The sequence below is a fragment of the Ochotona princeps genome, chromosome 2 (assembly GCF_030435755.1).
Source record: "Ochotona princeps isolate mOchPri1 chromosome 2, mOchPri1.hap1, whole genome shotgun sequence".
NCBI classification, from domain to species: Eukaryota; Metazoa; Chordata; class Mammalia; order Lagomorpha; family Ochotonidae; genus Ochotona; species Ochotona princeps.
The window spans coordinates 120,775,933-120,789,560 of NC_080833.1; the positions used below are offsets into that span (position 1 = coordinate 120,775,933).

A 13,628-nucleotide genomic window follows, 5' to 3' on the forward strand; every position below is an offset into this window, starting at 1 on the left:
TTTTAAAATTTGGCTTATATGAAGATAATTTTTAGGTAGATTTTGATGTTTATTTTTTAAAGCTTATTTTTAACCCAGCAAATTCCTATTCCTAGAATTTTTATTAAAAATAAATACTGTTTAAGTTTATGCTTTAAGTTCTTAAGTTGTTTGCTTTCTCCTTTGTTTTGTTCATATTCCTCTTACCAGACATTTGTAAATTAAGTGATTCCTTTAAAAGAACTAAGTTGGTATTTCTGTTATTTTTTTTCCCGTTATTAATCTTGCTGCTGCTACAGCATTTGATTTTGATTTGATTTCTTTCTCAGTGTTCCAATCATCTAGTCTATGATTTTACTGAATTAAACGATCCAGGTCACTTCCCTGGCTCCTGAAACACTAGTCTTTGTTTTCAAACTATTGCTTTTCTGGCTCTTTATGTAAGTCTCCTAATGTAGGCGACACCTTGTCTTTAACCTGCTTGTCTCTGTACCTGTCATTCAGTGATCAACATTTAGACTTTCCTGGTATAACTATTGCTTTTCCATAAGTCATTACACAGAATCAAGGGCATCCAGTTCCTAGGAATAGCTCGTTCATGAATTAGCTGTGCCATCTCGAGCAGTTTACTTATAATGTCTTGGAGCTTTGAATACAGCAACTATGAGAGTCAGCTCAACAGCAGTACTACTCATTCACAAAATTATTGGATCTTTATCTCTGGCCTGGGACATTTCCGAATGCCTTTTTAGATCATTTTTCTTAGATGTTTTACAGGATTCCTCACTTATTTATCCTGTTAGACTTCTTGGTTAAGTCACCTTCTTCCCCAGTGTACTTTCATTTCAGCGCCTGTTATTCCAGGCGCTTTGATTCCGGCTCAGAATCTCCATTTCCAGCTGAGATATGTGCCTCTGTTTTCCCTCTCCTTTCTCTGCTCAGCTTCCGTATTTTCACTTTCCAAGAATGGCTGTTGTGTACTATTGGCTTCTTGTACCCTCTTCTCCTATTGGACTCTAATTAACTTTATTTTGAAAACTTCCTTGCGTTTACATCATAAAATCTCTGTTCTAATTTTTCCTGAATTATACCTTGGTGTATTCTCTTTACCTTCCAGCCTCTGGATACTGTTCCACATTCTTTTATGTAATGGTCAGTCAGGTGAGGGGACAGAGGAGGCTCAGGAACAGATCCAGAAACAGGAGGCCTGGCAAGCCTTGCAGGGCCACCTGGAAAAGGCAATCCGGTAGTTAGGAGGTAGTAGGGAGGGAGGGAGAGGTTGAGGCCGCCGCCCTTACTGAGGTTTCCTCCGGAAAGCAAAGCATTGCCAAACGATAATCAGAATAGTTTCAGTGTGCTCTTGACTGGAGTGATGGCTGCTGTTTGGCTGGGATGGTTAAAGTAGAGGACTGTTGAATCAAGAGCTTGATGAAAGAAGCCTGCCTTTGGATTGCTTTTCATGTCACAGACATGCTTTTGGTTGAGGCCTTTGCCAAGAAATAACAACCCCTGGGAGAGGCAGTGTCTCCTCTACCCAGAAGAGTTTCTTTGAGAAATCATAACATCTTGAGATGAATTTTTTAATTTAAAATGTGAATACTTTACCTTCTTCCCATTTCTCTAAGAAGTATAACTATGGCATTTTTTTTTTAAGATTTTTTTTCTCCATCCAAATGTTTTGTTTATTATTTTAATATTGATTACATGAGTAAGGGGATCGTGGATCCATGTAGGCTTCCAATTAGGTGAAGAGGATCAGAATGAGGGGAAGGTGAATGAAACATACACTTCAGTATTTTTTCTCTTGTGTTCTGTGTTGGGTGGGGTTGGGGAGTGTGCCACTCCTTGTTGTCAAATTGCATCAGTGCTCAGAGATGTCATCTTGGAGATACTGATATGGGGAAGGGTATTCCAATGATACTACTTGAGTGGTCTTAATTATTCTGAGTTGTTGACTTTGCACCAGGGGTGAGAAATTTCTTCTAAGGTCTTTGGCTGATTATGTCTACCTCAGTGTGCCACAGACCTAAGCACTTGTTGTAGAGCATAGCCCGCATTATTGGTCTGTATGTCTTGCTTTCCATCTTCTAATGAAATACTCAAAGTCCTCTGTTGACTTAGCTGAACTAACTATTTGTCTTTCATGTGCACCTGGGCATGCTCTGTGTTCTCGCATGGGAGTCAGAAATCGAGGTAGCTCCAAGTTCAGACCACTTGTCTCTGATTTTTCCTGAGGTCAGGGATCAAACACATTAGTGCAACTGGGAAGCCCCCTAAGAAACCTCATCTTGGGCAGTGGGGAGGTCCCTCAGATCTGGCTCTTCTGTGCACCAGTTGGTCTGTGTCAAGTTCAGTCTCCTTTCTGTACCATCCAACGCATATGCCAATGGGTGCAGCTGCCTAGTCAGTTCCACACCCAGCTCTAGTTCTCATGCAAACCAGCAGGTGCTATGGCCTAGTCAGGGGTGTGGGGGCGAAGAACCCCTACCTGGCCTGCCCCCAGCCCAGCATTTGTTTGCAGTTTAGCCCAGCCTGACCTGCCTCCAACTGCTGTAGTCTAGTCCAGGCTGCCCCAAGTAATCCCTACCATGCCTGCCCCCAGGCTGGCTCTGACTTACGCATTCTAACAGGCTCCCTGAAGATCCCCTCCTAGGCTTGCCCTAACCCCAGTTCTCACATGTGCCAACAAATTGTGTGACCCAGCCTGTTCCACCCTAACTCAGGCTCTTGCATGTGTCCGTGGGTGCTATAGACTTGCCTGGCCCCGACTGCCCCCACCATCTGTTGAGTGTAATGGTAGTTGCCACAGTTCAGCAGGGGCATCCTCGAAGATCCCCTGCTGGACCCACCCTGTGCACCAACAGGCGCTGCAGCCAAGCCCAGCCTAGTTTGGGCAACCACAAAGGACCTCTACCAGCCTCACCTCCAAACACAGCTTGCAGTGCCAATGGGTGCTACTACTAGCCTGGCTTGCCCACCCCCAGTCTCAGCTGTCATTCCTCAGAGCCTTGATCTGACCCATGTAGGCCTTCCAGATTCCTTTTGCTGATTCACCTCCATCAACTCCTTGGATTACCTGCAGTTACAATGACCTGGAATGTGGAAACACCTAACAATTATTCCGTACGCATCGAACAAGCCCTCAGTGGCTCCTGTTCTGATTTGCCCCACAGATCCCCTTCCCCAGGCATCATGGAGCTCCCCGCTCCCCCAGCTACCTCCCATGGTTTACGCCAGTGCTAACAGACTGGGGCACATTGCAGGGGTCATTTAAATAATATTACTAGTAGACTACTGTGCCAGGCAAAGCAGAAATCAGGCCATTTAGTATGATTTAATGCTTTGTGACTTGCATGGAGCTTGTTATCATTTTTTTGGAAACTTGAAAGTGGAACTGTTGTATAGAATTTTCATGAGCTTCGGGAGAATAAACTGTTTTGTTCTGAAAGACTTCGTTTAGGTGTTGTGTTAACAGCCAACTGCTTGTCTGACTTTCAAAGCCTCATCTTTTGGCCTTGTTGATTTTTTTTTTTTAAATATTCATTTATTCATTAATTACATTGCATTACATGACACAATTTCATAGGTACTGGGATTCCCCCCCCTTCACCCCAAACCCTTCCCCCATCATGAATTCCTTCACCTTGATGCATAACCACAGCTCAAGTTCCGTTGAGATTCCCTAATTAAAAGTTTACACCATACAGAGTCCAGCATCCCACTTGTCCAGTTCAAGTTCAATGGCCTGTTAGGGAGGCCCTCTCAGGTTTGTAGGCAGAGCCAGCAGAGCGTCACCTCGATCAATTAGAAGCACCAACATATCATCAGCAACAGTCCAGGTATGATGAGGCTGGTGCAGAGTCCACTGATTGACATAGTCCGTCTTAGGGTTTCCCCTTGTCCAGTTTTCCGCTGCAAGCATAAAGCTGAGGTGGTTGATTCATCTACTCCATTTTCCATCTTTTTTTGGCCTTGTTGATTTTTTAATGTAACTTGAACATATTTCTGTAATGTTACACAAGTTCTCCCTGCTTTATTAAGGAATGATTGGCAATTAATCTAATGATATGCAATCTTACAGTCTTCAAAGAGGGATTAATTTCCTACATTGAGACAGAGACCGCAAGCTAATGATAAAATGTGCAAACTTAGTGAAACTTCTTTGTGTGATTTGTTCAACTCTCATTACTTCTAATGTTATTTCATGTTGCTTTCTAATTACTTGGTATGAGCATGTATAGTTTAATTTCATTAACCATGGGTGTTTATGCAGTCTGTAGCTTTTTATTTACATTTATACTTTTCTTTTATAATTATCTCAAGGAAACCTGAAATAGCCCTTCTGGGTCATGTGATACACCCAATTTTTTTTTTTAAAGATTTATTCATTTTATTACAAAGTCAGATGTACAGAGAGGAGGAGAGACAGAAAGGAAGATCTTCCGTCCGATGATTCACTCCCCAAGTGAGCCACAACGGCCGGTGCACGCCGATCCGAAGCTGGGAACCTGGAACCTCTTCCAGGTCTCCCACACGGGTGCAGGGTCCCAATGCATTGGGCCGTCCTTGACTGCTTTCCCAGGCCACAAGCAGGGAGCTGGTTGGGAAGTGGAGCTGCCGGGATTAGAACCGGTGCCCATATGGAATCCTGGTGCGTTCAAGGCGAGGACTTTAGCCGCTAGGCCACACTGCCGGGCCCGATACACCCAATTATTAATGACATGTTTGCCAAAAATCGGGATCTGTAATGGCAGAGTTTCCACTCTTAGAACCCTAACTTTAAGCTCCTAGTATGTACTCTCCTGATAGGTCTGTGGTAGGGGTGTGTGTGTGTGTGTGTGTGTGTGTGTGTGTTTGCGCAAACACAGATGTGCAGATGGGGAAATCCATCTGTGTGTCTAGGCAATTCTTGTTTCTTTCTGTGGTTTGTTGTGTTTTATCCAGTAAAATAATGTATTTAGCATTTTAAAAAATAACAGTATGATAATTTGGAACCATTGTATTATATCTATTAGAAAATAATTGCACATCTCTTCCTAAATTAAGCCTGTTTGAAAAACTTACATATATAGGCCTGTTTCAACATCAGATCACAGCATAATTGGTTAAAAAGCATAACAGTAAAAAGGTGTGGGTTTTTTGTGTTTTTTTTGACATTTCAAAAAATTAACAATTATGTAGGCTTGTTCAGCAGTCCCTACTTTGGGATTAACGAAATCAGTGCAAGTGTTTTACTTTCCTTGTGCTTACTTTGTAAAGAGTTGTGTTTGACATGAGGTTGTCATTTATTAACGAGGTTACATTAGTAATAAGTTGTCCTTGCTCATTTAAGTGTCATCAGGAAATTTCTTTTGCCCAAGCCTCATAAGATGACAATGCAAGAGCTCCAGTACCTCTTTGGAACTCTGTCTCTAACTTTCTTTACAACAGTGATAGTCATCTCTGCCTCAGAGTCATCTTAAGTGTTGCGCCTTCTTGTCCAACCTCAGTTGTGGCAAACACTTTCATAGATTTCTTAAGCATTGTATATGCTCATGCACTCACCCTGCTATCCTGCCTTTAGAATCGCCGTTTACTGTTTTCCCTGTCTTTCAAATCGCTGCTCTTCTGTGAAGGCACTTGGAAAAGTGCTCATTTGAAATAAATGCCTGATGATTTAAAGTTTATTTTTTTATTTTTTTTGCTTTGATTTGTCTTAATAGTTCCAATTACTTTGCTTGCTTTTTAGGCACGCAAACCAATGGTCTGGACTTTGAGAAGCAGCCAGTGCCTGTGGGAAGTGCAATCTCAACAGCGCAGGCCCAGGCTTTCCTTGGACATCTCCATCAGGTAGAATGTTCTGCTTAACCGTAAGCGAGAGCAAAAGGCTGGTGGCATTGAATGCTATGGCTTGAGGAAGTTATTTTAGCATGCTAAACTTCTACAATTCCTTAAAGCCTGATGTTCATCACAACTGCTTGCATCCTTGGGTGGTTAGTGTGTCACCCTGTAATTTGTTGACTGAAGAGTCCTTGACCCCACAACTCTAGAAAAAAAAAAGGAATTCCTTTTAAATGGAATGTATGTAATAGTTGTGCTGCTGTTTTTATACACATGAGCAGCAAACTGAAGGTGGTCAGTTACTGCAATCATCTAAAATGATGTAGCCACCACTGCCTATGACCCTCTGCAGATGGCTGTCAACTCAAAGCTCATAACCTTCCTTCAAAACAGTTTGAGACTTTCGATTTGGGCAGCGACTAAGAGCTTGTTGCCTGAATGTCAAGCTCCAGTATGGGATTCGAACAGATCTACCTCAACTTTTCCACCCTTAAGCCATATGGTTTTCTTCCTGACTTGTAAGTGAGGCTGTGGATTCAAGTTACTATAAGTGAATATGTCATAAAACTTTAGTCTTTTGTCAAATATGTCTGCAACTGCCTAAACTATAAAAGAAGCTCCTGGGCCCATCGCAATACCTCAGTGGCTAAATCCTTGCCTTGCACAAACCAGGATCCTGTATGGACACCAGTTCATGTTCCAGATGCTCCACTTCCCACCCAGCTCTCTGCTTGTGGCCTGGGGAAAGCATCAGAAGGTGACTCAAAAGCTTGGTCACCTGCACTCACATGGGAGACCCAGCAGAAGCTGCGGGCTCCTGGCTTCAGATAATTCCAGTTGCAACCACTTGGGGAGTAAACCAGTGGACAGAAGATCTTTCTCTCTGTGTCTCCTTCTCTAACAAAAATAAATATAGTTTTTTATTTTTTAAGATCTTTAAAAAAATTTATAAAATTGAACATGTAAATCTTGAAAAGCCCATTTACTTGTCCATGAGTTAGTTCAAAGGGATACCACATAGGCAGCACTTGCCATTTAAGTGAGGCCTGATGATAGATTTTTGCTCAGAAACATGACTTTGTCTATATTGTAATACAACATTTTTTCATTTATGATTTTTCCTTTCCATGATTATAGTTGGATGTGTTCAACCTAGGCCAAAAATATTAAATTGAAAGTTCTAGGAATTTATTATCCATAAACCTTAAGTAACTTTTATTATATTAAGTTCTGTTTTATTATTATTTTAGTCATTTAGTGTTCCTAATTTATAAATTAAACTAGCATAGTTTATATTTGAGTGGCAAAATACATGGTATATACTGAACTCAGTATTGTCCATGATTTCACCTATCCACTGAGTCTTGGAACATGCTAAGGAGTGGAGGGCTGTAACTGAAATGGAGAAGCTTTTGCATGTAACTTTTTAAAATAAAATATCCAGATGGACTTGTATCTAAAATGAATTTAGAAATGTATTTGAGAAAAACATATATATTCTCATGTTGATCTTCTTCTAAAAACTTTTTACTTCCAAAAACTTTTTTCCTGCAATTGGTTTTCTGGTTACCTAAGAGGAATGGCACATAGTCACACAACACACAGTGAGCATCTTTGGCTGAAGCCTGTGGTGGCCCAACTGCATTAAAAGAATCCTTGAAGCTACGTGTCCAGATTCTAAACTCTTCCTGTGCCAGTTCACAGCCCCTAGATCCCTGATGACCTGAATTGCAATAGCAGCCAAAGCCAAGGACTGCAGTTGGAAAACTGCTTCAACACACAAATCCCTCAAGAATTATGCTTGATTAGATGCCTCATTAACAGCCATCTTAATAGCCAGGAGAGCACACTGAACTTTGCTTCAACATAAATATAAATTTTTATGTGTACATACATAAAATAGTTTTAGGTTTGTTGCTCCTTAATAAGTTTCACAAAGATGGGAACATTTTGTTTTTGTTTTTATTTTGTTTACCTATATCCCCAATATTTGCCAATGAGCTCAAAATACAAAAGGCCTTCAGTGATTATTTATTGGATAAACAAGAGATGGGTGAATGGCAAAATGTGTAGGGATACTGAGGAAGAAATGATTAGTTCAGTCTGTAAAACCAACACATCCTACTGTGGGTATTTTCTGAGCTATCTTTTTTTTTTTTTATATATAATCTATTTTATTGTGTTCTTGTTGACAATCTTTTCATAGTTAATTACAGTTAAAGAAAGAAAAAGAAAAAAAAAAGGTTCAGGGGGATAGGGAAGTGGGCAATACCATTATGTCCATATTGTTTCCATCATGTATCTGAGGTAAAGGAGGATATTGAGGGAGAAGCCCCACCCGGTTTCCCGCCCACCCCGAGTCCCGGATGTGGGGCATGCTCTGAGATATGTGCTCGAGTGGTGTTAATAGTTCTCCAATTATGAATCGCTGCCAGTTTCGCTCGATGAGGTCGTCCACTGATTGATATGGTCCATCATAAAGTCTCTGTTTGCCCCATATTTCGCTGCCAACATATAGCTGAGATGAATGATTGATCTGCTCTGTCTTCTGTCTTTTCTTGATTAGAGTTCTGAGTCCAGCAGTTCGATTGGGGAGATCTCCAAAGAAACTTTGAGGTATTCCCAGACTAGTTTCTTGTATGTTCTAGCAAGCACAGGGCCCGGCACAGTCCATCACCCCGATCAGCTGGTGGTTGTAATTGCTGTGTTGGTTCTGTTTTCAGTCCCGAGTTGCACTGGAACCAATGGGTGTTGCAGTCCAGTCTGGTTCTGCCCAGCATGTACTCGGCCCGCACACTAACCAGTGGGAGCTGCAGCCTAGTTGGGGCGACCCACAATAACCCCCTCCAGGCCCGCCCCCTACCCTGGTTTGCCAGTATGTGTAGCAGAAGACCAGTCTGTCCCCCATCCATTTGGCTCTGGCACTTGTCAATGGGTATTAAAGCTTAGTTCTATCTAACCAGCTCAACCATCCAGCCCTCACGTGTGTTGTTGAGTGCCTCTCTATGTAGCCATCGCAGCCCCCGTCCTAGTTTTCATGCCCTCCCACGGGAAAAGTGACCCAAGAAGGGGGAAGCCACTTTTTCCCTCCCAGGTCTCTCTGTCCCGGTTTATGCACTCTTTAGGTGGTTCTGTGATTTGACTTGACAGAATTAGTCCCCAGTGCCAGCTTCTGCGGCTGTGCCCAAACATCCCTCACCCACTCTAATTTATGCTTGCACCAGCAGGAATAATCAGCCCAGCCTGGCTTTTCCCTGATCTAGTCCACATGCAGCGCACAGGTGTTGTAGCCTTGCATAGTCTAGTCTGTCTCTATCCCAGCCCACGCTCTCCGGTGGGAGTAGCTGTCCTGCGAGGGGACCAGCCCCTTAATCCCCCCGCCAGTTCTGCCCCTCCCTTCCTTCCTGGATCTCACGTGTGCTGGTTGGGTGCTGCATTCATATCCAGTACAGGCAGCCACGCCCTGGCATTCCATAATGTGTACTGGTTTCGTCGCGACCAAACCCGGGTCATCCCACACCCTGTTCTGGTGATCGGATTTGCCAGTGGGTGATATGGACTGATTCAGCCTGGTCTGCTCCTGACCCATGTCGAATGTGTGCCAGTGGGAAACTTTCCATGGCCTATTCTGGACTGTTTCCTATCATGCTTCTTGCGCTTACCTGCAGGGACTGTGTCCTGCCAGAGGAGTTGCCCAGGCTCCTCCATCAGAACCCCTCCCAATGGCAGGTTTTGCGCATGCCAGGGGGTCCTTGAGCCAACCCAACTCAGTTCACCTCCTGTCCTAGCAGGGACAGTGGCTTTTCCTGGCTGGCTTTCACCCCATTCTGGTTCTTGTTGTTGGATGTTTCAGCCCGGCCATGGCTCATCCATACCCACATACAGCTCACGCATGGCTCAGTAGGGGGTTGAGACCCAGCCTAGTCAGTCCCACATCTACCCTCTGGTTCTCCATGACACCAGATGGTGTTGGGGTCTGAACTGGCCTGGTGCATCTAATCCCAGCCCACACTAGTGCCTCGGGTGACTGCAACTGTTTCCTAGATAGAGCGCAGCCCCAATTCTAGCACATACGCCCCTTGGTGGGAACCTCAACCTAGTTAGGGTGTCCCCATACCTCCCCGATTGGGCTTGTTCCTAGCTGTAAATCATGCACCTGCCCGTGGTTGCTCTGAGGACCAGTAGGTGCAAGAGCCTAGCTTGGTATGACCTGTGTTCCATGCTGGTTTCTAGTTTTGCTTGTAAACAAAGGTTTGCTCAGTCCTGCCCAGTACATTACGTTCCATTACCAATTTACACATTTTGGAGCTACTATGCCCTGCTAGTCCGACCCCCAGAGCTGGACGACGTGTTCACCAGCGAGAGCTATGACTCGCCAGGGGAGCTTCCCAAGTACCTCCACTTGATCCACTCCCAAACCCAGTTTACATACATGCCATTGGTTTTTAGGCCAGTGCCCGGTGTACTCTGGCCTCCCATTTGGCCTTGTATGAGCTGGTGAATGTTGCAGCCCGGCCCACCCCACAGCCTATTCAGGATGCACATTTGGGTGCTGCTGCCTTGCCCAGTCCAGTCTATGGCGGATCCCTTTACCTGTGATTAATGGCAGGCTCCTTGGTCACACCTAGCTTAGTCCATAACCACCTAAAATTTAGGTTTACCAGTGGGGCCAAACTTTCTACAGGGTGTGGCCCACACATCCTGCACAGAGTCCACCCCAGGATAAGGTTCTAGAGTGCTAGTTAAAATTATGGACCTGCCTAATGTGACCAGTCTCCTGAACCAACATCATGTCAGGCAAAAAAATATCCTGCTAGACAATCTGGGGGTTATCTTCTGCATTATAGGTGTTCAAAGCTCAGCATTATTGAGTGATTAGAAGTTCTCCAAAAGAAGAGTTACTGGCGTTGGGAATCTTTAGGATTGACTCAGAACCCAGAAACAGTGGGGTCACCCTAGAGCTATCTAAGCAGCAATTCGTACATCCATTACCTCAGAGCTTCCCGGCCCGGTGGCCAGCAGGCAAAGCCTGGCACCGCATGGTGCCCTGGCCGCCCTGGGGGAGGCCAAGGACTCGTTCACTGCCTTGTCGCAGTGTCTTTGGCGTGAGCCCCCAGCATTGGGTCCGACCCTGCAGGGGCACCCCCCCCAGCCGCCACACTGTGAGGAACGGCAGTTGCCCCCGAATCCCAAGGCCCGAACCCCTCCCAAACTCACCTAGCTGCCAGATATTAGCAGCTGGGTGGAGCTAGGAATTTTAAGCCAGTTCCCAAGTTCCCTCATGGCGCACTTACCCTGAGGAATGAGCTCTCTTGGGTCCTGGATGAGGCCGAGGACTCGTTCACTGCCTTGCGGCAGTGTCTTTGGCGTGAGCCCCCAGCATTGGGTCCGACCCGGCAGGGGCACCCCCCACAGCCGCCACACTGTGAGGAGCGGCAGTTGCCCCCGAATCCCAAGGCCCAAACTGAGCTATCTTGATGTTGGATAAAGCAAAACAGAGTGGTACAGGGATGCTCTGATTTTTATTTTTAACTTTTGATTTTCAGAGCTTCCAAATCTGCTGAACAGTAGTTCTGTCTAAAAAGTCTTTCCCTGGATTAAAAAATTCTTACCAAGTACCATCTTTGTGTGTGTGTGCATGTGTACATGTGCTCACAGATGTTGACACACATATAAAATCATAATTTTTTTCGTATCATTTTAGAGTGAGTTAGACATTTTGACCATTTACTTATTAAAATGCTTTTTAAAAGATTTATTTGATAGGCAGAGAGCCAGAATATTGTGGGAAAGGGAAAGAGACAGAACTTCCGTCCTCTGACTTACTCCCCAGGTGGGCACAACCACTGGAACTAATTGAAGCTGAAGGCCAGAACTGCATCTTGGCCACCCACACAGGTGGCAGGGCTGCAAGCACCATGTCTGTCATATACTTTCCTTTCCAGGCACAATAGCTGGAAGCTGGTTTGGAAGCGGAGTAGCTGGGACTTGAGCTGACACTCTGCTATGGGTTCATTCTTTCACACCACAATGCCCAAGTCCTGTGAGTTGGGTACACAGTCAAAATTAAAGTGAAATTTAGGTGAAGCTGTTTTGCTTCTGTGAAACCTATGACCAAATATATAAAGTCCAGGTGTTGAGCATTATTCCATAGTGTTCTTTCCACCTGCCATTTTCATTATAGCATATAGGTACCTAGCATAATTTCAGTGTTAACAACTGACCGAGCAGCTGAAGAACTCCATGCCAACTCTTATATTGAAGTCGGGTGAAATGTTGATGATTTATGATATATACAAAATGGAGTTTATTAACTCCTAGTAATGATGCTGCCTTTTTACAGTTTTCTAGATAGGAACCTGGGGTGATCTGGGCCTCTTCTTCATCTGAATATGATCAGTTCCCAGTATGCTTAGGTAGCACATTATAATGCCTTTCATGTTTTCCACTGTTTCTTCCCACTTTTTCCACCATCGCAATTTAATTTAACCATCATTCTTCCTTCTCAGTCCTTCTTTTTTCTTGGGACTATATTGATAGTTTTGAAGATACGAACCAGTAATTTATATTGTTCCTCAATTTGAGGTTTTTTTTATGTTTCATCAAAATTACTTCTACACTTTTGGTCAAGCAGCATTTGTCTGCCAGGCCCCCCTTGATAAAATTTCTGTTTCACTTCTGTAATTAATAATTACCTGTGGAGACAGAGTTGTGTGTTGTTATCCACGGATGCCTCTTGTGAGTTGTCCGAGTTGCCAGTGATGCTTTTGTTGTTCTAAGTGTGTCCTTATTTTAACCTAACCATAATTTGAGCTATCTGAACTTTTGAAAGGTGAGTATTAAATATCATGACACACTTTCGTGTGTGCTTTATATGCCAGATTTTTCAGCCAGAAATTTAAAGCTGTGATTGTAAGTGTTTTAAAGACTTGAATGCTAGGTGTGTGTATATATCCGTAAAGCTTCTACTCTAGTGCATAAATGAAGATTTTGAAATAAAAATAAATAGTTTTTGATTGCTTGAGTGATAATAATAATGTATGTGGATAGTTTATATGTATCCTTTTTTTTAAAGGATTTATTTATTTTATTACAAAATCAGATATACAGAAAGGAGGAGAGACAGAGAGGAAGATATTCCCTCCGATGAATCACTCCCCAAGTGAGCCGCAACGGCAGGTGCTGTGCTGATCCGAAGCCGGGAACCAGGAACCTCTTCCAGGTCTCCCACGCGGGTGCAGGGTCCCAAAGCTTTGGGCCGTCCTCAACTGCCTTCCCAGGCCACAAGCAGGGAGCTGGATGGGAAGTGGAGCTGCCGGGATTAGAACCAGCGCCCATATGGGATCCCGGGGCATTCAAGGCAAGGACTTTAGCTGCTAGGTCACGGCGCCGGGCCCTATATGTATTCTTTAACTGTAGAAGATGAATGAAGATTTTGGAGTTTAAGCAGTCTGAATGCAAACAGGATGTGCCATAAGACTATCCCGCACAAATGCAGTGTGCTTCATGATGCTCTTTCAGTGTGGGAAAACATCTTCAGGAAAAAATAATAGCATTTTGAGTGTGAGTAGAGGAACAAACTGAGAGCTCGTCTGTAAAGGTTTGTTTGTTTGTTTTTGTTTTTAATTTACTTAGTTTTTTATTTGAAAGGCAGATTTACAGAGAGAGAGACAGAAAGATCTTCTGTTCGCTGATTCACTCCCTCAGGAGCCTCCTCTGGGTCTCCACATGGGTGCAGATCCCAAGGCTTTCGGCCATCCTCTTCTGCTTTCCCAGGCTACAAGCAGAGAGCCAAATGGGAAGTGGAGCAGCCAGGACATAAACCAGTG

At 43.9% G+C, this 13,628-nt stretch overlaps 1 protein-coding gene across 10 annotated transcripts in view; it reads left to right on the plus strand.

Moving 5' to 3' along the window:
- POU2F1 (POU class 2 homeobox 1) overlaps positions 1–13,628 on the plus strand; it is a 163,047-nt gene that overhangs the window by 102,683 nt on the left and 46,736 nt on the right. For all 10 annotated transcript variants that reach the window (XM_058660589.1, XM_058660588.1, XM_058660586.1 and 7 more), the window contains one exon: positions 5,708–5,808. In XM_058660589.1, coding sequence (XP_058516572.1) covers positions 5,708–5,808 — 101 coding nt within the window. The remainder of the gene's footprint in view (positions 1–5,707; positions 5,809–13,628) is intronic.